The following is a 22,726-nucleotide window of genomic DNA, read 5'->3' as shown; positions in this document are numbered from 1 at the left end:
CCCCCACGTTTCACAGACGGTGCCATTTATAACAAAAGAAAAATTCCCCTTTATTCCTAGAAAGATGGTGGGTTTTTAATTAGAAGAACAATATTTACATCTGAAACAGTTAAATCTAATATTGATCTCAAGTAATGCTAACAACCTAACTGTTCTTGAAAGGAATCAATAAGCCACGAAAAGAAATGACACAGATTCTTAAAACGTTAGATAAGCCTTTTCCAGACATTAATCATGGATAAACTTTCTCATAAAACGTTCCCTTTTGTACTCATTTACACTCTCAAATCTAATTATAGCTCATTGTCATTTTAAAGACTGAGTCCCAACTGTCTCTCTGTGTGCTTTCTTTCTAATTAAGTATTCAAGACCAGAGAGACGGAGGTTGAGGCTACATCATCTCAGTTTCACAAACTGACATGCTTCGTGAAAACAGTTTCTGGTAACTCTTCCCTGACAGCTTTGATGTGAAGGGAAAAACCACTAAGCTCTGCGCACTCCCCTTCATGCTCTAGGGTCAGCCAACGTGGTTAGTAGGCACTGGGCTTTGACAGCAGTCTTTGGTTCTTGGCTAGCAATAATCTAAGTCACTATAGCACAGTGACACGGCCAGGATGTGGTGAGTGACGAAAGTGAGATATGCAGAGACGTCAGTGGAAAATAATACTGGACATCGTGTCATACAGAGGCGAAAATATGATCTCAGATCCTGGCCCTGAATGATTTTACCTGTTGGCCAGAAAACAATCATGGAGACAGGTGAGTGCCACTTTGGTTCTACTGTGGACCCTCTGCTAGGAGACCACAGCAGAATGGCGAACTGGAGGGGTAAGCAGTTAGGAAGGTAAGGAGCCATCATTACTTGGCATTATTTGGTGACACCATGTTGATTCAGTAAAACACAAGGCACGCATCAGAGAGGAGACTGGGTGTCGTTCTTACACTAGAGACTAACAGCACTGGAATGATAGGGAAGGATGTCAAAGCCACCTGTGAAAACACTTTAAAAATAATATCCCAGGCAGGTTGTCTGAACTCTATTAAAAAGATTTTTTAAGTGAGAGATTTATTTCTGAGAGAGAGAGAGAGAGAGAGAGAGAGAAACAGCGCAAGCAGGGGAGGGTCAGAGAGAGAGGGAGATACAGAATCAGAAGCAGGCTGACAGAGCTGGCTGTCAGCACAGAGCCCGACGCGAGGCTCGAACCCACAAACTGTGAGATCATGACATGAGCTGAAGTCAGATGCATAACCGACTGAGCCACCCAGGCATCCCAAATTATTTCTAACCAAAAAATCCCACTCAACTGATTTTTAAAGCCAATTACTATTGAGAACTTTCAACATTTAATTAAGGAGCATACTTATTTCATAAATGAACATCCAAACCTGAAAAAAGAAGTCTTCAATGTCTCAGTAATTCTCACACCAATATAAGCAAATAAGGAAGTTTGTCACAACTGCTAATACTGAACATGTTCCCAATCACTACTTTCAACAGGAATCTTATAAATCCCTAAAATGTATTAACTGGAAAAAGTACTATAACAATGAGGAAAAAAATCCTCTGTGGGTTCCTCATACTTTCTTGGAAATGAGCAATAATATAAATTTCATTTATTTATGCCAACTTTTCCGCATCCACATGCTCACAAGGGACATTACTCCATTAGGCACTTGCCCTGCCCGCAAAGAGAAGCCCTGAATCCCAGGGTTTGGCTTGCAGCTTCAGAAAGAATAAAATATGTAAATGAAAATTACACTTGCAGTTTTGTTTTGTCAAAGTCTGGAGTGAGAAGTCTCTGGTGAGCAGAAAGAAAAGGTTAGCAATTTTTAATATCCAAAATGATCAGTCATTCCCTATTCACATCTCTGGTGAACTACATAATGCCAAAGCTGTCACAAAAACAAGGCAGAAAATAAAGTCCTAACAGCTTTAATTCAGTGGGAAAAAAAACATTAAAAAACAACAACAACCCTTCCCTCTAGAGCACTCTAGTTCTGCACAATATGCATTTTATAATTCTTAATTTATATTCAGCAACAATGTTCTCTCTGGCTCTAAGACCTTACCCAGTTTCTCCATCTGATACTTCAAAGGACTTTGTTGTTGCTATTTTCTAGGTAAAAATAGGTGGTTCACACTTCATTCAGAAGACACATGATGCCTTAAAGAAGAGGTGGTCAGCCCCTCCTGGTGAACATGATTACCACTCAAGAGTAGCAATGCCCAGTGCAGAAGCAGCGCACAACACTGCACATGCCACCTGCCATAACCTCACAGCCCTCTGATGGCCAGGCTAGGGCTTGCATATATGCAAACATGTCCCCCAGTTTCTGAATACCTGGCACACATTGTCAGTTCTGAAGAGGATAGCAATAACTGCGAATTTATTCATTTATTCAATTATTTAACAATTGTTTCCTAACAGACCACTAAGTATCAAGCATTGAGTTGGACATGGGAATCCAGCCTGGAGTTAAGGTTTGACTCCCGTCCTCAAGGACTTTAGCTCCTAGTTTGGAAGAGAGACCATTCAATACACAATGTATCTACATAGATACTTACGCATGGAGCCCTGAATGGTATCTTCTCATCACTAAATGTTTATGATAGCAACAACGTAGAAAACACTGTCAAGTTTGTCCCCCAAATATTTATTCTGTATTTATGGCACCAACATAAAATAATAAAAGTAAAAATCTATCATAATATTTTTGAAAACTGTGCAATATTTATCTTCTGAGATTTTTCATGGCTCAATAATTGAGCCTTTATTTCTGATTGGTGCAGGTGCTGCCCAATGGTGACCATGCTAATTTAAGGGATCCAACTTGCAGCAATGATTAGAAAACTGAGTGATGAGTACTAGGGAGTCCAAAGACTGTGGGTGTGTCAAGGATCAACATGGAGTCTGGTAACCTGTCAGAAAGGCTAAAATCAATAATACAAGAAACAGCAGGTGCTAGAGAAGATGTGGAGAAAAAGGAACCATCACGCACTGTGGGTGGGAATGCAAACTGGTGCAGCCACTCTGGAAAACAGTATGGAGCCTCCGCAAAAGGTTAAAAATAGAAAATATCACACTATCCAGGAATTACACTATTGGGTGTTTATCCCCAAAATACAAAAACCCTAATTCAAAGGGATACATGTAGCCCTATATTTATTGCACCGTTATTTACAATAGCTCAATTACAGAAGCATCCCAAGTGTCTATCAATAGATGAATGGATAAAGAAGATATAGTGTGTATACATACAATATGTAATATGTAATAGATAATAGATATGTAGTGAAATATTACTCAGCCATAAAAAAGAATAAAATCTTGCCATTGGCCATGACATGTTTGGAGTTAGAGAGTATAATGCTAAGTGAAATAAGTCAGTCCGGGAAAGACAAATACTGTATGATTTCACCCATATGTGAAACTTAAGAAATAAAATGAATGAACAAAGAAAAAGAGACGGAGTGAGGGAGAGGAGGAGAGGGAGGGGGAGGGAGGGGGAGAGAGAGAGAGAGAGACCTAAAACAGATTCTTAACTATAGAGAACAAACAGATGGTCACCAGAGGGGAGGTTGGGAGGATGGGGGAAACAGGTGATGGGGGTTAAGGAGCAGACTTGTTGTGATGAGCCCTGAAAATGTACAGAATTGTGGAATCACGGGGCGCCTGGGTGGCTTAGTCGGTTAAGCGTCCGACTTTCGCTTAGGTCATGATCTCGCGGTTCGTGTTCGAGCCCCGCGTCGGGCTCTGTGCTGACTGCCAGCTCAGAGCCTGGAGCCTATTTCAGTCTGTGACTCCCTCTCTCTCTCTCTCGCTCGCTCTCTCTCTCCTGGAAATAAATAAAAAACATTAAAAAAAAAAAAAAAAGAATTGTGGAATCACTATATTGTGCACCTGAAACTAATACAACACCATATACTAACTATACTGAAATTAAAAAAGAGCCCAAGTTTCATAAAATATATATTCACTAACTGAAATAAATATGCTCAGTATTTCAACTGAATGACTGGCATCTGCCTTTCATCTACTGACAAGCCAGCATGAGATACTAAACATTGAGAGCTACTATGGGGAATGCAAACCAAAGACCTTAAAAGAAGTGTGGAACTTGAACCTGGTGAATTTCCATAAAAGAGCTTCAGGGCATAAAAACCAGGGCCTTCTCTCTGCATATCTTGGATAAGTAACAGCATTTCTCTACAGAACAGATAACCGACCAAGACCACTTCTATCATGTCAGTGAGGTGACTTAAGTGTCAGTCAAATCAGGGACCACGGTGGCAGGTGCTAAAGGCAAAATGAGGATTTCATCATCCCTACTAAGGCCTGTCCCAGTGGGGCGACCAGCACACCTACATTAGTCTTCATCATTAATACCATCAATCTTAACACTACCTTAAATTCTGGACTAACACGAAATTCTCAGAAATGTGAGCATTTTAAGATTCTGGTCTTCTTTATCCTCATTTAGTACAGCGTGTTATCATTTCTATGCACAGTTCAGTTTTTCCCGTAAGACTGTCAGCACTGGAGAGCACAAAATGGTTAGCACAATAATCAGTCTGGGCTTGGTGTTCAAAACACATGTCTTGAATAGAATTGAATGTGTATTCGTAATTTCAAAGTATTTTCTGCCTCTGACAGTTTACTTAAAAAGCAGAAGAAGAACCAATGTCACATTCAGCATCTGTACTGGTGTGCTCACATCTATGAAATTTCACCTACCATATTTCCCAAAATGCAATAAATCAGTTTCAAAGACATTTTAAAGCAGAAGAAAAGGAGGCTCTGAGTGAAAGGTCATTGCTTTCATGTGAACATTATTATTTGTCAAGACCTTATAGTCGCAAAAGACTTTATGCGTCCTGTCACAGTTGAAGTTGAAATATGTTATGATTGCCATTCACCTCTTATTAAATAAATAGCATTGTACAAATAGTATTTATATAAGCAATGTAAAGCAGGACTTTTAAATCACTTATAAAACTCTGGTCTTCTATTATTTTTGCTAAAATAGCTTATTACATATTTCTATTATTTTTCTAGAATATATTAGCCACTGACTAATAGTGGGAGCTCCCTCACAGTAAAACATTTAAAATCTTCATCATTTGGCTATTATGAGAATAAATAATTTTTATAAAGCACTCAAATTATTTATAGAAAGCATTTTTATATGGGTGCTATTATTTCTATATGCTACTTTTAATACAGTAAAATAATAACACCAAGGAACATTTACTTCATGTCTGCTATAATAAGGTTTCCATTGAAAACCCTCTATTTTGGAAGGCAATTTGGGATATCTCAAAAGAGGTAAAATTCTGGATTAAAAAGAAGGTATTAAGTATGTTCTAAAAGCAATAGTAATATTTTAATTTACCCAAAGTAACACATTCAATATAATTATTATGTCACCTGTTGATCTAGGATTTGCTACCAAAACACTCACATATGAATAAAATGGAAAATACATTCTGATAAAACCCAGCTAAACATAGCTTCTACTGTTCCAGATAAAGAACCCAAAAGATGCTGATTCCAAATACAGAGACTTCCTTCCACATATATTTAAAAAAATTTTAATGTTTTATTTATTTCTGAGAGGGAGAGAGACAACATGAGCAGGGGAGGGTCAGAGAGAGAGGAAGACACAGAATCTGAAACAGGCTCCAGGCTCTGAGCTGGCTGTCAGCACAGAGCCCAACTCGGGGCTCGAACCCACGAACTGTGAGATCATGACCTGAGCCAAAGTCAAACACTTAATCGACTGAGCCACCCAGGCGCCCCATCGACATATATTTATTATCAGTGCTAGATAAACTGGTGAACTGTAGACTTTGAACTCCAGCAAAACAAAAAGAATATACTTAACTGTGTTCAACAATAATCCTTTGCAATATGGTGTGCCTCTGGGTGCAACAGGTGAGAGCACACAAAACGACTGAGAATAGAGTGGAACTCAATTCTGATGTGCTGTTCCAGAAACTGTGTCATTTGTGAGCATGCAAGGCTTTCTTCACTAGAGCTCAGAGTATTAATCAACATCTTCTACTTACAGGAGGGTCTGCGTCTTCAGCGTAAACGGTGGTGATAGGTGTGCCCTTAACAGCATCTGGAGCCACCATTCCTTTGTAGATTCGTTTACTAAATACTGGAGGATAATCATTCATATCCTGTAAAACACAATGAAGGGTTTAGAGCCTCCACTGAAACCAGGTTAGGGGCATAGTTACTAGACTGGCCCCGTCTCTCCCTATCACACGACCCATTAGCCACTGTCGACTTTCCACTTTCTCAATTCCGTTATTGTCCCCACACACTGATGCCCCAGAGGAAGCCCGCAGAACTGCTGTACGATATTCATGTGCGAAGTATCAGCCAAAGTCCATTTGACTAGAGCAAACAGTCTGAAATTATGCCTTCTGGACATGGGAGTTATGGTCGAAATGTTAGCCAAAGATACTTCCAGGGCTATGAGGTGATTTTGAGCTTTCCAAACAAGGGCAGGCAAATTTTATTTATAAAAGTACCATTCTCTGAAACAGGTGTAGAAGATGATGGCATTTTTGTTTTGTGGTTGTTCCTCTTTTAAAAAGAAAATCTTTAATGTGTCTGCTGCAACTGAAAATTCTTTCTATACTTAGCAAAATGCTATGACGAGTACATCTCAAATACACACTGTGAGATTGCCTTGGATGTGGTCTTCCAGTTTTACTAATGTAAGAGGATGAAGGGATGTTTTCCCTGTAGGACTCTACAAAAGCAATGCATACAATAAGATGTTCCTAGAGACAGAAAACAATGGTAATTTCCTGAAGGGCTTTTTCAAATTAATTCACAGACATCCTTTTTTTTTGTTTGTTTACAATTTGGCGATAGGAGTGCATTGTTACTCATACAGGGTCACTCATTAAACAAATATTTATCAAGTTCTTCTACTTTGTTGACTGAGTGCTAGGCACTGGGGATACTGTGGTGACTCACAAAAATGACAGCCCTGACTTCACGTCACCCAACTACACTTGGACAGGTAACGATGCTGAAACTGTGGCTAGGTAGTGACTTTGCTTAAATTAATCTACGTATCGGGCACAGCCAAATTAATAAATCTGGTCCCTTAAGAGCCGACCATTTTGTTTCCTCACCATTTTATCTTTTATGGAAGATTGCATATCATTTTTTCTTCAAAAATAATGCTTATTAAGATAGCTGATTTGTATTTTTAAATTTACTTATTTAAGAATAATTATTACACCTTGTGTTGTTTTGGGTCCTTGGGGCGAGACACATTTGAGCCTAATGCTCAATTTGTTAATTATCTTACTCCCCAGGTCACCTTCTTCTCACCGGCTGTTAAAAACAAAGGAAGAACACTATCGTACATAGTCTTTCGTATTAGCTGTGACACCACAACTTCCCTGCACAATGTAAATTGGAAACTCACTAATTAACTGATTATAAACACCTCTTTTTGCAAAGAGGTCGGGATAATTATCTTTTATGATCAAATGGAGCCTTGTTTTTTATGTTCACAATAGAGTTGACTTCTGAATTGTAACTATGAAAAACCTGCAGCCTTTAATAAGAAATAAGAGATTTTCAACAGTAAGCAAAAGAAAAAATTAAAAATATCATTTCCTCTGCTTGATAGATAGTATTCATAACCGTCCCTGAACAACAACAACAAAAGGCTTCCTTTATAAATTATGACCTTTAGAATTTGAACAAGTACATGAACCTGAAAGCACTCATTCTTGGTAATGAGGGTGGTGCAGGGTATTGATCTCGAGTTTCGAGGCAGGGGGTAAATATATAAAACATTTGCATGCACACTTTCCCCTGCTCTTTTCAAGAGTGTCAATTAATTTAATGAGTGCATCTTGAACTAATGGGATGGAAATGAATCCTTCTGCACCCCAACTTGTCACTCCTCGGGGTCAGAAGGAGCCCAACACCAGTATTCTTATACATGAGTTCCCAAACCCACTGGGAGACACTTTTACTGAGTCACGTGAACTCAATATGTTCCTATAAATTGTCTTCTTTTTTTCATCTCAGAGGACACTTAAAACCTTAATGGTACAAGATAATATTTGATAATTTGATTCTTCAGGGGGAAAAAAGGCACATGATTTTCCAGTTATGTCATATAGCTGCTTACAGTACCACGTACAGTGATGCCCTCCCCCCACCTTTTATTTTTTGTGGAAAAGCATTCCCTAGATTCACATCCTAACTGAATGTAGAGTGGGTTTTTTTTTTTTTTTTTTTTTTTTTTTTTTAATAATCTGGGCTCAAACTGATTAGGCACAAACCTAAGGCAGTAAATAACTGAAGGCCTTTAAAAGATGGGTTCCTCTCCTACTTTAGTTTGCTGGCCTTTGACAGGGTGAGGAAGAAATCAATAGAGCTAGGATAGCAGCATTTCTTTTTACAGCACACTGTACACATTTTGGGGTTACAATCTTCTATTGTAGCTAAGAAGTTCTTGCACAATACATTATTTCAGATGTGAAAATTTATTGAAATGCAATGCCAACAAGCCTAATCAATAGTTCATTGTATGTATGCTCCAGGGATGTCTGAAGCGGAATGTACATAAATCTGCTTCTGTGCAAATGCTCTGTTCTGCAACAAATTAGACATAAGTTCAACTCTGCAAAGACCAGCTCTTTTCTCTTGCCCATGTTCCAGTAGAGGGTAGTATTGGCACAAAAGAAGACCTTCCTTCTCTCTACTTGTTAACAGTTTTATCATTAAGACCCATAACAGTGTGTTCTCTGGGGTTATAGTTTTTGTGGGTCTGGACAAAATCACCGCTCATGTTTCTAAAGAGAATTCTGATCCAGAACAACCCTATGTTCTTCGGAGAAAAAAAAATGTACTAGTCAATTTATAATTTGCATCCATGTATCTAGCAAAAAAAACTGCACCTGAAGTGAGCTATAAAGATGAAAATATGAGTTCCCTTTATTTATGTCCTAAATGAAAGCCTAAAATAACCACAGAAACTCTTTCTACTTTGGCAGACCACAGCATAGATTTAAGGAACCTGTTTGTTTATTATTATTATTTTTTAAGTTCGTTAAGTCTATTCATTTTTGAGAGAGAGAGAGACAGACTGTAAGAGGGTAGGGACAGAGAGAGAGAGAGGGAAGGGACAGAGAGAGAAGGAGACACAGAATCTGAAGCAGGCTCCAGGCTCTGAGCTGTCAGCACAGAGCCTAATGGGGGGCTTGAACTCATGAACCAGGAGATCATGACCTGGGCTGAAGCTGGATGCTCAATGGATTGAGTCACCCAGGTGTCCCTAAAGAATCTTTTTTAATGAGCATCCCAGGAAAACAGGAACTTGCTGTAGAGAGTGTAAATTAATGGCAAGTTTGCTATAAAAAAACTAGAGAAAGATGATAAAAAATCTTGATTTTCTGGAATCCTGGGTAAGAACTGTTGTCCATAAGAGATTGTTTCCAGATAGAAGAGTACTAAATGTATATGCTCTGATCATCTTTTTATTTTTATTTTTCTTAAAGTTTATTTATTTGTGGTTTGAGAAAGAGAGGCAGAGAATGTGAGGCAGGGGGCAGAGAGAGGGAGAGAGTCCCAAGCAGGCTCCGCACTGTCAGCACAGGGCCTCACATGAGGCTTGAACTCACCAACTGTGAGATCATGACCTGAGCCTAAATCGGACACTCAACTAACTGAGCCCCCCAGGTGCCCTTGATCATCTTTTTATTTAAAAAATTTTTTTGTAATGTTTTATTTATTTCTGAGAGACAGACAGAGGGAGAGAGAGCAAGAGAGAGAGCGAGAGAGAGAGCTAGCGAGCATGAACAGGGGAGGGTCAGAGAGAGAGGGAGACATAGAATCTGAAACAGGCTCCAGACTCTGAGCTGTCAGCACAGAGCCCAATGCGCGGCTCAAACCTACGAACCCGTGAGATCATGAGCTGAGCTGTAGTTGGATGCTTAACTGACTGAGCCACCCAGGTGCCCCAATCATCTTTTTAAAAAGAATGGAAAGATAGCAGAGACCAGTGGTCACCCTCAGCTCCCCCGCACGGCCTACTAGGGACACGACCCGGCCGGGCCAGCATCTGGAAGGGCTCCCCTCCCTGCGGCTGTGGCCCTGCCTGGCTTGGCCCTGTGCTTCTACAACTGTTTGCTGCCCGCCCTCCAAAGAACCATGGGGGCTCAGGAAGCTGACTTCTGTCTTTCTCGGCTCAAGACATGGTTGCTTTGTCTTCTGGCCTTTCCCGGTCAGTTTTCCACGGCTGAACACTTGTGTCTGTTGGCCCAGAAGCTATTTCCGGGCTTAGCTGCCTTCCGTGACTTCTCTCCCTTCTCTTGCCATCCTGCCCAGAGAACCCATGTCCAGCCAAACCAGTCTTGTGTTGTTTTTTCCTGTTCAGCAGGGGCTTCTCCTAAACATATATCATACATTTACCTCACGTTTTCTCCTCTTTTTTGGGGTCAAATCCCGTATTGGAAGTTTCTTTCTTAGAGGCCTAAGTGTTTTTGTTTGGGGTTGGCTTTATTTCCGAGCGCATAGCTATTCGGGATTCCTGGGGGGCCACACACCCTAAAGCAGAGGCTATGGAAGATGTGCTCTGCCTCCGGTAGCAATGTATGCATACAGTGACGCTCAGTGTCACAAATACTGATGGGGCTCCCTGGGCGTTACGCAATCCTTTCCTTGTTGGGAACGTGACTGCCGCCAAGACAGGAACAGGTCCTGCTGGGACTGAGCTGCCAGGTAGGAGCAGAAAGCAACGATGAAATAAATACTGCTGAGTATCATGAATATTAGGAGAGAGGAAGTACAAGGATGTGAGGAGAGTGCGCAGCGAGGAGCTGAACTGAACTCAACATAGGATGCATCTCCGTAACTGTAGAAAATGCTCCCTCCCTCACGCCTTCTGCAGACAACAGAACCATCCTTCTAGGTGGATGGCCCCAGGAGGGGAGCACTCCCCTGGTTGAGGCTGAAGAACCCACAGCTTCAAACTAACCCGTTCCCATCTGGCCTCCCAGTTTGGGTGTAGGGAGCAGGGAGCTGATGGGTTTGGGTTGTTTTCCAAGCTGGCAGGCTCCGGGCAGATCTCCTGAGCTCGAGTGTCTGAGCAGATCCCCTGTAACTCTAACGCCCTGTCCCAGCTTTCTCCAAGGTGCACAACAATTACTGTGAGTCAGGCATCAAGCGAGGTCTGCTAAATTCCTCATCTCATTTAATTTGTCTAAAATGTATTAGGTCTTGATATTTCTATTCTATCTATAAAGAAACCCAAGCTTAGAGAGGTCAGGTTGCTTATGGTGATCCAGCTGGTGAAGGACAGACCCAGGACCATGTGTTGGCTTGTCAGACCCTGGAGGAGTCATTCTGAGATTTGGAGGAGAGGGGAGAGGAGAGACGGAGTGGGCCAAGTTGTCAGGAGATTATATACACATGTAAGGCAATTTGAGTAGGATTTTCATCAAAAAAAATCCATGTACAACTTTTTAAAGATCTCTGTTCAAAACTATTTAACAATTTAAAAATTCTTCCAGGTAGTTCCTATACTTTTATCTTGGCAACGTGCTAAGCTTCTAAACATTGCATAATGCTAATTATTTCCCTGAAGATAATTTTTATAACTATTTATAAAGCTTGTTTTTGTTTGCTTGTTGGTAAAAAAAAAAAAAAAGAGCGAGAGAGAGAGGAGACTTGTATGGGTTGAATTTGTATACTTAAAACAACAACTTACTCAATATTTAACCCTACAGTTATTTTCATTAACAGCTAAGAAATTTGTCCCCAGATTTCATTCTTTGGAAAATTAATCCTATCAGAAACTTTATAAACAAACAAGCAAACAAATCCCATAATCAGCTACGGAAAATGTAGGAAATTGCTTTTTATTTTCTTAACGTTCACATTATCAAGACCTAAATGAAGGTCTGCTGTGGGGACATCTGTTTACTTCTGTGCATCCCAGTATTTGCCAAATCCTCTGGACTATGAGATTCTTTGTATATGAGACTTTTGCTGCTCTCTCAGGGAGCTCATGCTCTAGGACATATATCCTGAGAGATTCCAGAGACAGCGAAACATCAGAGGCGCACACTCAGACTCCTTGGAATGCCGTATGGCTTTGGTGAATGAGAGGCTTCAGGGACTCTTTTGAGAATTCTGATGCATTGAGAGTGCCCCCAAGTCTGTGGCAGCCAACTTGTCAGGATGGAGAGAGCACACAGCTAGGGTGGCCAAGCACAGGTGCAGGTCATGGCGGTAACTGCTATCAACAGGCTTATTAGCACCTACTGCCCCACAGAGAAGCAGTTCAGTTTTGGAGACTTCTGGCAAAAAGGAGACTGGAAGAATCACTGAGGAGTAAAAGAACAGAACTAGGTACACAGGTAAGGCACCCTCCTGGCACTCCCAGAAATCAGTGGGTGGTATTTGAGGAGCCATGATAGAGACCGACAGAAATATGGATCACTACTGCTTATGAGATACTATTGTTAAATCTGGGCAGGTGCCTTTTTATTTGTTTCCTCTCGTTTGCTTGTTTAGAGGAAGTGCATTACATGTGAGTCATAAAACTCTAGACTAGCAGATACTTTAAGAAGCCATCTGAGGGGTGCCTGGGTGGCTCAGTTGGTAAGGCATCCAGTTCGGCTCAGGTCATGATCTCATGGTTCGTGGGTTCAAGCCCCGCATTGGGTTCTGTGCTGACAGTGAGCTCAGAGCATGAAGCCTGCTTCAGATTCTGTGTCTCCCTCTCTCTCAGACCCTCCCCTGCTCACACTCTCTTGCTCTAGCTCTCTCTCAGAAATAAAGAAAAAAACATTAAAAAAATTAAAGAAACCATCTGACTCTTCCCCATGGCATGCTCCTGCTGATATATTCACATTCTTTACACTTGGCAGTGAGTATGTTAGAAAGAACACACCAATAAGAATATGACAATGCAGAATGGAATAAAGGGAGATATCTGAAGGCCATAGTCCAAAACGAGTATTTTCTCCAATTCAACCAACCCTAAGGGAAAAGTCAGCAGTGGTTAAAAAAAAAAAACAAAAAAACAAAAAACAAAAAACAAAAAACCCTTGATGAGCATGGCCATATTCCCCTAGGTGGTTCATTGAAATAATCTTTTATTCAACTGTCTCCCTCCAGAGAAAGGGAAGGAGGATGCTATAAATCTTGAACTGTGCCGAGGTTCTCATGTGTTTGGGTCCTGGACCACCTCCTGGTCTCTCAAAGCACGACTCCTCTGAGTGGACAAAAGCCAGGACTCTACCAGTTCCCTGACCATTAGGAGCATGGAGACAAATGCTGCCTTGGTACAAGGCATCAAGTTTCTACCCAGAAAAGCTATCCTGTCCCTGTATTCTGTGGGGATAGGGACATCTATCTTCCTCCTGGAGAGGAAACCTCGCTGAAAGATGAAAGTGTTTGCTCCATCTTCCGGGGCTCCGTGCATCTCCGAGCAGCCTCAGCCCTTATGGATATCACTTCACTTCCAGCCCTCCCAGCTCGCCTGCCCTCCTCCCAGACCTGCACCTGCCGGACGGGCAAACACACTGGGGAGCCGACTCTCCTGCCCCCACGGAAGGACCACCTCCTCCTGCTTTCCCCCAGCAGTCATGCCAGCTGAGTTACGGTCAGGAGGACTCAGGTCATCTGTTCATCCTAGACAAGCCTCCACAGGCCTTCGGGGGCTGCCCAGAGTCACAGAGCCAGATCACGTATTCCCACTTTTCTGACTGAGCTTCATCTTTTGGCTCACTATGACGTTTTCTTTGTGCGTATTTTATATATTATATCACAACTCCATTTGTAAGGGTAGATTTTTCTCTGGGTTTTATGCTTTAAACTGTATAGAATTTTAGTTTTATTTTTCAGAGTTTTACTCATATCTAATTTAACGACTATATAGTCCATTTTTCAGTTATATTCAATCAAGATATAGTGAAGAAGGCCATGGATATCAGTGTCCTACAAAACTGTTGCAACAAAAATACGTATTATTTGTATGATCACCAATGGTTTTGTTCTGGATCGCTCAGAAAGCACTCTGCAGGTATCTGTGATAAAATTCTATATTCTTTCTGCTATAGAAAAATATCTTTCCTTCCAAGCATCATGTCAATTTTCCCATCTTTGCTCCAATTTTGAATTTGATGGACTATATATTAAGCATTGGATCTTTTTCCCTTCTTCTTTGCAAAAGAAAATTATGTTTCCTCTCATTTTCAAAGAGAGATCCTCAAGATGCTTTTGCTGTGTGACTGCTTTGGGTAGTAATATCTCTTAGCAAATACTGTGTAATTATGTTACCAGTGAAACAGCTTGTCACAATGCAAATAAACAGAACAAAAACAGGAAATGTGTATGCTTGATAAAAACCTACATTTGTGGAGAAGTGAGGATTGTTCTCCATTCTTCCCTTCAAAACAGACAAGCATGATATTTTTTATGGGCCCTGGTATTACTCAGTAGAAGTTTTAAAGCTCTTTGTGATCATCTCAGACCTGAGTGATCAGATGAAAGAAAAGCAAGTGTCAGCCTGCATTTGGGGAAATTTTCTGCAAAATTCATTATGCTTGCATCACCCTAAAAGAAGAAAGAGGCATTGAAAATACCTACAATCGAATAGTGGCTGATTAAGTTTCGTTTTTAAAGTATGATAAATCAGAAATAATTTTGTACAGGTGAGGAAGAACTAACCCATGAAAATGTTTGACTTCTCTAGCTAAGATAAGGCAACTGAGACAAGAAAAAGTAGGTCAACACTCTATTTCTGAAGGAGTGAGTCCATCAAGGAGCAAATCCTTTCTGATGTGAAAGTCAACATGGAGGTCAGGAAAGACACCCAAGCGCTAAAACAAAGAACTGGTCAGGGAGCATGAAATGCATGTTTAGAGATGCCAGTCCCAGACAGAGAATGAGACTTAGAGTTCATCTTGCTTGATTACATATTATTTTTTGGACCCCATTTGGTTCTAATGTCTTCTGTTAAAAAAAAAACAAAATCCAAGCAAATCAATTGAAGCTGAACGAAGAACATCCAGGTCAGAGTCTGTGATGGTTTAGAACCCGCCATTATCAGGGAAGCTGGGGGGCTCAGTCTGACGTGGGCTCAGGCCATGATCTAACTGTTCATGAGTTCAAGCCCCCATCAGGCTCTGTGCTGACAGCTTGAAGCCTGGAGCTACTTTAGATTCTGTGTCTCCCTCTGTCTCTGTTCCTCCCCTGCTCATACTCTCTCTCTCCATGTCTCTTAAAAATAAATAAACATTAAAACAAAGAGAGAGAGAGAGAACTCTCCATTATGAACCACACCCATCCTGAGCACCATCCTATCTGAGCATCCATCTGTGATCTGGGAATAAGTGGGCATGGTCATGAGTAGCAAGTCTTTTCTTCCTTTATTATCCGAAAACAGTCAATGAGTGGCTATTTTTCTTTTCTTTTTTTTTTTAATATTTTCATTTATTTCTAGGAGAGAAAGAGAGAGACAGTGTGAGCAGGGGAGGGTCAGAGAGAGAGGGAGACAGACTCTGAAATAGGCTCCAGGCTCTGAGCCGGCAGTCAGCACAGAGCCCGACGCGGGGCTCGAAACCACGAACCGCGAGATCATGACCTAAGCGAAAGTCGGACACTTAACCGACTAAGCCACCCAGGCGCCCCGCCATGTTTCTATTTTAAATGCTTTTAGTGGTCAATTCCACTAAACCATAGAGGCAAGGGAAAATGGGGAAACAAGGCCTAAACTTTTCACTTGGTTCTGAACCATTCTGTCATATGGTTAGTTCACTTAGGTCCGGCTCATCTTGGCCTTCATTTCTGTGCCTACTGACACATCTTCATAACCAAAACACTGCAATGGTGCTCCAGTGCTTTTGTTAACAGATATCTACATTTCTTAGGCTAAAAAAAATAAAATAATTCCTTAGGCTAGAGAGACGCAAAATGGAAGAAGTAGGCAAGAAACCCTTGTGGATGCCTGAGAAGGAAGGAATTCAGACCTTAATAAAATTCTCCTGAGAGCTTCTGGCCATCTGAGAGTGGAAGGGACACATGTCCACTTCCCAATGTAGTTTAGAAGAGACCGCAGGACCCCAGGGAAGAAACACCTGTGTGCTCTGACAGATACACTAGGTCAAGCGTAAAGAAGAAACAGTGGGATAATTTTTGTGTCCCTCTCTGATTGCAGCATTGTCAACAAAACAAAAAAGCAAAATCCATACCTTCAAAGATCTTACAGTCAAGAACATTAGAGCAATTACCTACATGATAAATAAGGTCATGCTAATTATATATTGGTACAGTTTTTAACAATCTCTGTTTTCATATCAGTAATTTATTGTCTAAGAAAACCAATAATATAGACTATTTATTTGTTAGTTAAATAGTCAAACAAAACCTCAAGCAAAGTGATCATTTCTTATTCTACCATTTATACACTGCAGTACCCTACAAAAATGTGTATGGTAAACAAACAAACAAAAAAAACAACAACAAATAAAAAACCCCAAAACGAAAAACCAAAAATGAACATAGGAGAAAAGTTGCCTATGACCTTACATACCTTATGACCTTAGGCTCCTTGTAACCTTGTACACACAGCCCTCTACAGAAAGCACCTTTCAAGAACTGGACTCATCCTCAGAAGCGAACCTCCTCTCACTGAAAGCAAACATCCATCTGTGGAAAAGCATCTGTGATGCCTTCCCCGTGGGAAAAGCGCTCCTTTGGGAAGGAGCAGAGGAATCTGACAATTGAGCACAGAACTCAGGTGACCTTTACATACACTAACAGCTGAGAACTGACAACTCCCCCCTCCTGTCTTCTTTTAAAGGTGTGCCTTACAAATCACTAGGATCCCAGAAGATGGAAAATACCACACTCTCTCCAACAATCAGCTGACACAGGTGCTACAATGAATGGATGGCATCTGGAAGAGCTAACAAGTCCTCATGGCCACAGACCCTGATCATGGCTTAGCCACACCCTGACCCCAGTTCCAGCTGATCCCCAAGCTGATTTCATTCTAGAATCTTGGTTTATGAACTAAACTAATTAGTCCTGGGGTCTTCAAACTCTTACTTTTCAGTAACCTTTTTTTTTTTCATAAAATTTTAAATCGGAGGATTTGTACAAAGTTATTGGTGCTGTGAACTTTGGACTGAATTGTGGTCTGGAGAGACTATAAGTAGATTGAGAATACAGAGCTAAGGGGGCATTCAGTCAACCAGGGTTAAGATTCTTATCTACTGTTTCATGCAAATATGTCTTCTGTATTCAAGCAATATGGTTATTCCTCACGTTTTTCATAGCAAAGACCCTGTGCTCTGGGTCTTGTATTACTATGTTGTTAAAATCGTTGCCCCAGACATTCAGATGTACCACAGACTCTGTAGTAGGCAACAGAGTAGAACCGAGAGAATGGAGTAGGCAACCAGGAATCACCTGTGTTCCTTACCTTCACTATGACTGTGACAGTAGCGATGCCCGGTGGCATTGTTCCATAAATATCAAAGGCCTCCACGAGAAAAGTGATGCTGGCTTCCTGGTCTGGAAATGACTCATAGTCCAAACTCCTTAAGAGGGACAGCTCTCCTGTAAACGGATGTAGTGCAAAAAAGTGCTTTACTTCTGGGCTTCTTATCCGATAAGACACATTTGCTCCCAGGTCGACATCTTTGGCCTGTAACAAGTTGAGCAGAAAGATGGTCATGTCAGCGGTGCTACCAAACCAGAGGACCAGCCTGATGGCAGTCATGTGTCAGTACCTACGATAACATGCATTTCATGATCAAAAGATGTGTTTTAAAGAAAAGCTTTCTTGTTAAGTAACTTACCCAACAGAGGAAGGAGAGAAAGAGAGAGACAGAGCCTCATGACTCTCTGTCATTTTTTTATCTTATTACTATATTTATTTTACCTGAAAAAATCACTAACTAAAAGAATCGAATATAGTCATAAAGAACCGAATATATTCATAAATTATTGTTTATTATTTCCTGCTATTGTATAACCCTGAACAATATTTTAAATAAGAATTAAGTTTTACAGAGATTTTTTTCACACACAGAACAGATTATTAAAGGAGTATAAGGAAACTGAGGAAACAGAAGTACTAACCGCTCCTTACAAAGATCCTATAATACATTTTTAAAGACCACTCTATTATACTCCATTTCAGTAACATTTATTGAGTAGTTACTATGCATGAAAGCACAAGATGAATCAAGACACAAATCCTGCTCTCCAGTTTAATGCCTCAAAGAAAAAAAAAAGACAAATACCAAAATAGAAGGAACACGAAACACAGGGACGCGGGGGGCCGAAGGGTGTGAAGAACTGGGAGTGGCGTGTCCCAGCTGCGGCTCCTGCACCACAAGCACAGCCAGTGAAGGCTAGCACAGGTTGCCTCTGGTGGAGGCAGTGGAAGGAGGAGTGTGGGGGGACGGGGCATGATGGAAGGTGCACACAGCAGTGCCCGCACCTGCTACCGGAACTCGTGACTTGGCTCCCTGGTCAGTTACTGACACCGCGACCAGAAGATACTGGGAAAGCACAGATTTCGTGGTGTCCTTTTCCTAACTAAAATCCTTCTTGTTTCCCATTCCACTTTGGGTTAACCTGGACCTCCTGAACACGGGGAGAAGGAGCCATACACTTTCTAGCATCTCGCTGTCTCCTCTCCCCCAGGATTTCAAGTAGATTTCTTCCAACGCTTTGAATATCTCTTCCGCTGCTTGAATGACTCTGACTTGCCCCTCAGTTCACAATGTAGGAAGCAATGACCTAAGTCTCAAGGCTAGATTTCTAAATTCTCAAGATGAGGTTAAGGGTTCCTCCTGGGATCTCTTAGGCTCCTTGCACTGAGAATCTCTACTGCAATTACCAGTTGGCTTGTCTGTTTGCCACCCCCGACTGAGAAGCCCAGGAAGACATGACATCTGTCTTGTCCATGCTGGAAAGGCCAGAGTGCAGCAGAGGATAAATGCATGCAATCAACAGTGCAAACACGCTTGATGAGTAAATGGGTGCATAAATGAATAGAAGAACAGAAGAATAGAAGAATAAATGGAGAAATATGGCCCTTTCCTTGGTTGCCTTTTTTTAGACTGATTAATGTTTTGGCCTAAGTATTTATTGAGTTGAATTGTGAAAAAAGCCACAAGTTCTTGAAATCCAAGCTAATAAAATTCAAGTTGTGGACGGCAGGTCAAGGAAGTACTAGATTTTTTTTTCTCCAAAAAATAAACCTCATAGACCATCTGTGTCAGAATTAAAGGCATGGTTGATTAAAATGACGATTTCTGGGCCGACCACATGTACTGAATCAGAATGTCCAGAGTTTCTGGTAGTACTGTAACTGAGGACTGAAAAAACAGGCTTGGGTGTGGTGACACTTAAACAGGAAAGTGAGACTTCTGAAAGGTGTCAGTGGCACCTAGAGTAAAAATAGTGGGCTCAGCAATATCCTCTTCCTGTAAAACACAGGGCAAATCTCTACACATGTGTGTGAACATATATATATACATACATAGATACAAACATATGTGCCTACACTGCCATGTGTGCATATTCGCATATCTGTAAATATGAAAATATGTACTTGTATATATAGGTATATATGCATACACTGGCATGCCTGCATATTTGCATATATGAAAATGTGAAACTACTTATTTGAATATATACAAGCATAGGTATATATGCACATGGCTGCATATATACATATATGCATATTTGCATGCATGCATATACGAAAACATTTATTTGAATATATACATATGTAAATATATGCACACATGCACATGTGTATTAGCACATATGTAAATATAAAAATACTTATTTGATATTATGGGAACACAAAAATAAATGTCACAGAATACATATAAAAATATAACCTTGAGTACTCTGGACATACAAAGTGGGGGATTATTAACTTCTTTATATAGTATTGTCAATTTTTACAATAAATATATAGAATTAATTTTATAAATTGAAAAATTATTAAGAGATGTTATTTGATTTCTTACAAATGTACCTTTTCTCCCCTTAATTGTTGGTATATCCCTAAAGTAGGTTGTTAGATAAACACAAGATGGAATATTTGAGAGTTGCTTGTATTAAAAATTTACTCACTGTCCATCTGAAATTGAAATTTAACTGGGTGTGTTGAGTTTTTATTTGCTGGATCTGCAACCTTACACTAACGGAGGTGTGACACTGTGGAGCTCATGAAACGGCCGCCTCTCTGCCCACCTCTATCTGAAGGAAGGTGGTTCCTGCCGGCAGGTTCTCCTCCACGATGACTGTGTACGTTGAGTTGGTGAACACTGGACTGTTGTCATCAATATCCAAAACTTTGATGGCCAGTGTGAGGGTTGAGTGACGTGGGTGAACCGCTCCATCGGTTGCCACAACAACAAGTTCATAGTAGTTCCTGACCTCTCTGTTAAGCTTCACTGCCGTGTAAATGCTCCCGTTGGATGTGATGCGGAAGAGATTATTGAAGTTGCCCAGACTGTAGTGCACCTGGCCATTTATTCCCGCATCGGGGTCTGTTGCCTGCAGAGAAATTAAAAACAAAGAAATAGGAAAAAACATAGTGTGTTTTGTCATGCTTTTTTCACACTATATTTTGTTACGCTGCCCTGCTAGAAGGGGTAGGTGATAAATTATGGCATATTTTTTTAAATTATGGCATATTTTTAATTGGATATTCTTTTTATTCTAAGGAGAAAACTAAAACAATAATGATGATGTAATGCAAAAGTCTAGGATATGAAAAGAAATACACTATAGGTTAGCTAATTATTCTTCATTCAAAATTACCATAACATAACTTGATAATATCATTAGCAATAACAACAGTACATTATGACAGAACATATTACAATACTGAATTTTTCCCAGACTATCACTTCTTTAATTATCTTGAGTTCTAAAATAAGAAACACACGTCTAGTTTTTAATTAATTTAACATAACTTACTGGATGACAACTCAAGATGGTACATTAATTTTTGTTCAAGTAGTTTATATATTAATTTTCATATATAATTTTCAAGCACTATATATATTTTTCCACTTAATCCTCACCATGTTCTTATGAATAAATATAATTGGTCTCATTTTGCAAATAAGAAGACCATGACTTATGGAATGTAGTGATCTTGCTTAGAGTTACGTAAGAAATAAATATACAGTGCCTCCGTTGTTAGTACAATGCCTCATGTATAAAACTACTTAATAAGTACCTGAGGGATTAATGCAGGTTAGAATAAATGAATGCATGAAACTGATTGAAAACTCAATCTGCCCAAATCCAAATGGCAGTAAAAGTATAGTAACTGTAAAGCACCCATAAAGGGCTCTTCTTTAAAATTAGAATATGATCTCTAAATGATAATTGAGAATTATTGATATTATAGTAATATATTAACTAAAATTTTAAGTCACATAAAAAATCACTTTGCATCAAATAAAATGTGTGAATTATGAGTGAACATTCTTCCAATGGAGTGTTATGAGAAATAATCTTATCCAAATTCAATTGTGATATAAATTTGGACACTCACTATCAGCTACTGTGCATTTTGTGTTTAACAGTTCTGTGTTATTGTTTTTCTTTTTTGTCAATGTTTTTTAAAAAAAATTTAAAGTGTTTATTTACTTTTGAGACAGAGAGAGACACAGTGTGAGCAGAGGAGGGGCAGAGAGAGAGGGAGACACAGAATCTGAAGCAGGCTCCAGGCTCCGAGGTGTCACCACAGAGCCCGACATGAGGCTTGAACCCATGAACTGTGAGATCATGACCTGAGCCGAAATCAGACACTTAACCGACTAAGCCACCCAGGCACCCCTGTGTTGCTGTTTTTCAAAGACAGTGGAGTAAATATTAGAGGCCATGAGATGTTATATAATTGTGCATCAAACTGTTGCTAAGGATAGGGAGGAAAACAAGACACCAGTCTGCACTATGAGCTGGGGACACAATATAATCACTCATAGTCCAGAAAGCCTGAATGCAGCAGGATGCATTTTAACAGAATATATGCAGAGGTACATCCAGTTTTACAAACCCTGGCAAAGCTTGTCAGGGCTATCGGTGAATGCTTCTGTCCTGGTTGAAATGGTGAAGTGCAAGCTGTGAAAGCCATGTTTGTAACTTGACATCTCAGCAGGATTTGTCCGTTTGACTCATCCAAACACAGATGCCCCTGGGAGGTCATTACCTCCCGAGACTCAACCTGAGAATAGACATAGACGGAGGAGGGACTGTGGGATTCCCACAGAGGGAGAGATGCTGTGAACGAGCTGAAGAATTTCCCGAGACAAACATTCTTCTACTTTTACTGTGTGCCTGGGATTTGCCATCAAATTATTGACAAATTAGTCAACTTGTCCCTTAGAGGAAAAATCAAATGACAACACTAACCCCACTTTGGGGGAAAAAACCTTATTTTTTGTCTAAAATCACTGTGTAAGTATATAAAAAAATATAATCCAGTAATATAATATAAATAGGTCTTACTTATTAGCGCCAACATTTGTGAAAATTTCAGTGAATTTTTGCTATCTGTGGGAATTCTTTTTTTTTAAGTTTATTTATTTGAAAGAGAGAGAGAGAGCAGTGGAGAGGCAGAGGCAAGGGGGGAGAGAGAGAGAGAGAGAGAGAGAGAGAGAGAGAGAGAGAGAGAAACT

At 40.3% G+C, this 22,726-nt stretch overlaps 1 protein-coding gene across 8 annotated transcripts in view; it reads right to left on the bottom strand.

Annotated features, from left to right (window-relative positions):
• PCDH15 (protocadherin related 15) overlaps positions 1 to 22,726 on the bottom strand; it is a 752,236-nt gene that overhangs the window by 196,431 nt on the left and 533,079 nt on the right. For all 8 annotated transcript variants that reach the window (XM_077755213.1, XM_077755212.1, XM_077755209.1 and 5 more), the window contains 3 exons: positions 20,283 to 20,588; positions 17,485 to 17,709; positions 6,071 to 6,187 (listed from right to left, as the gene is read on the bottom strand). In XM_077755213.1, coding sequence (XP_077611339.1) covers positions 6,071 to 6,187; positions 17,485 to 17,709; positions 20,283 to 20,588 — 648 coding nt within the window. The remainder of the gene's footprint in view (positions 1 to 6,070; positions 6,188 to 17,484; positions 17,710 to 20,282; positions 20,589 to 22,726) is intronic.

This window comes from Crocuta crocuta, unplaced genomic scaffold (genome assembly GCF_008692635.1).
Source record: "Crocuta crocuta isolate KB4526 unplaced genomic scaffold, BGI_CrCroc_1.0 scaffold2, whole genome shotgun sequence".
NCBI lineage: Eukaryota > Metazoa > Chordata > Mammalia > Carnivora > Hyaenidae > Crocuta > Crocuta crocuta.
This window is presented reverse-complemented; position numbering and strand designations above follow the sequence as displayed.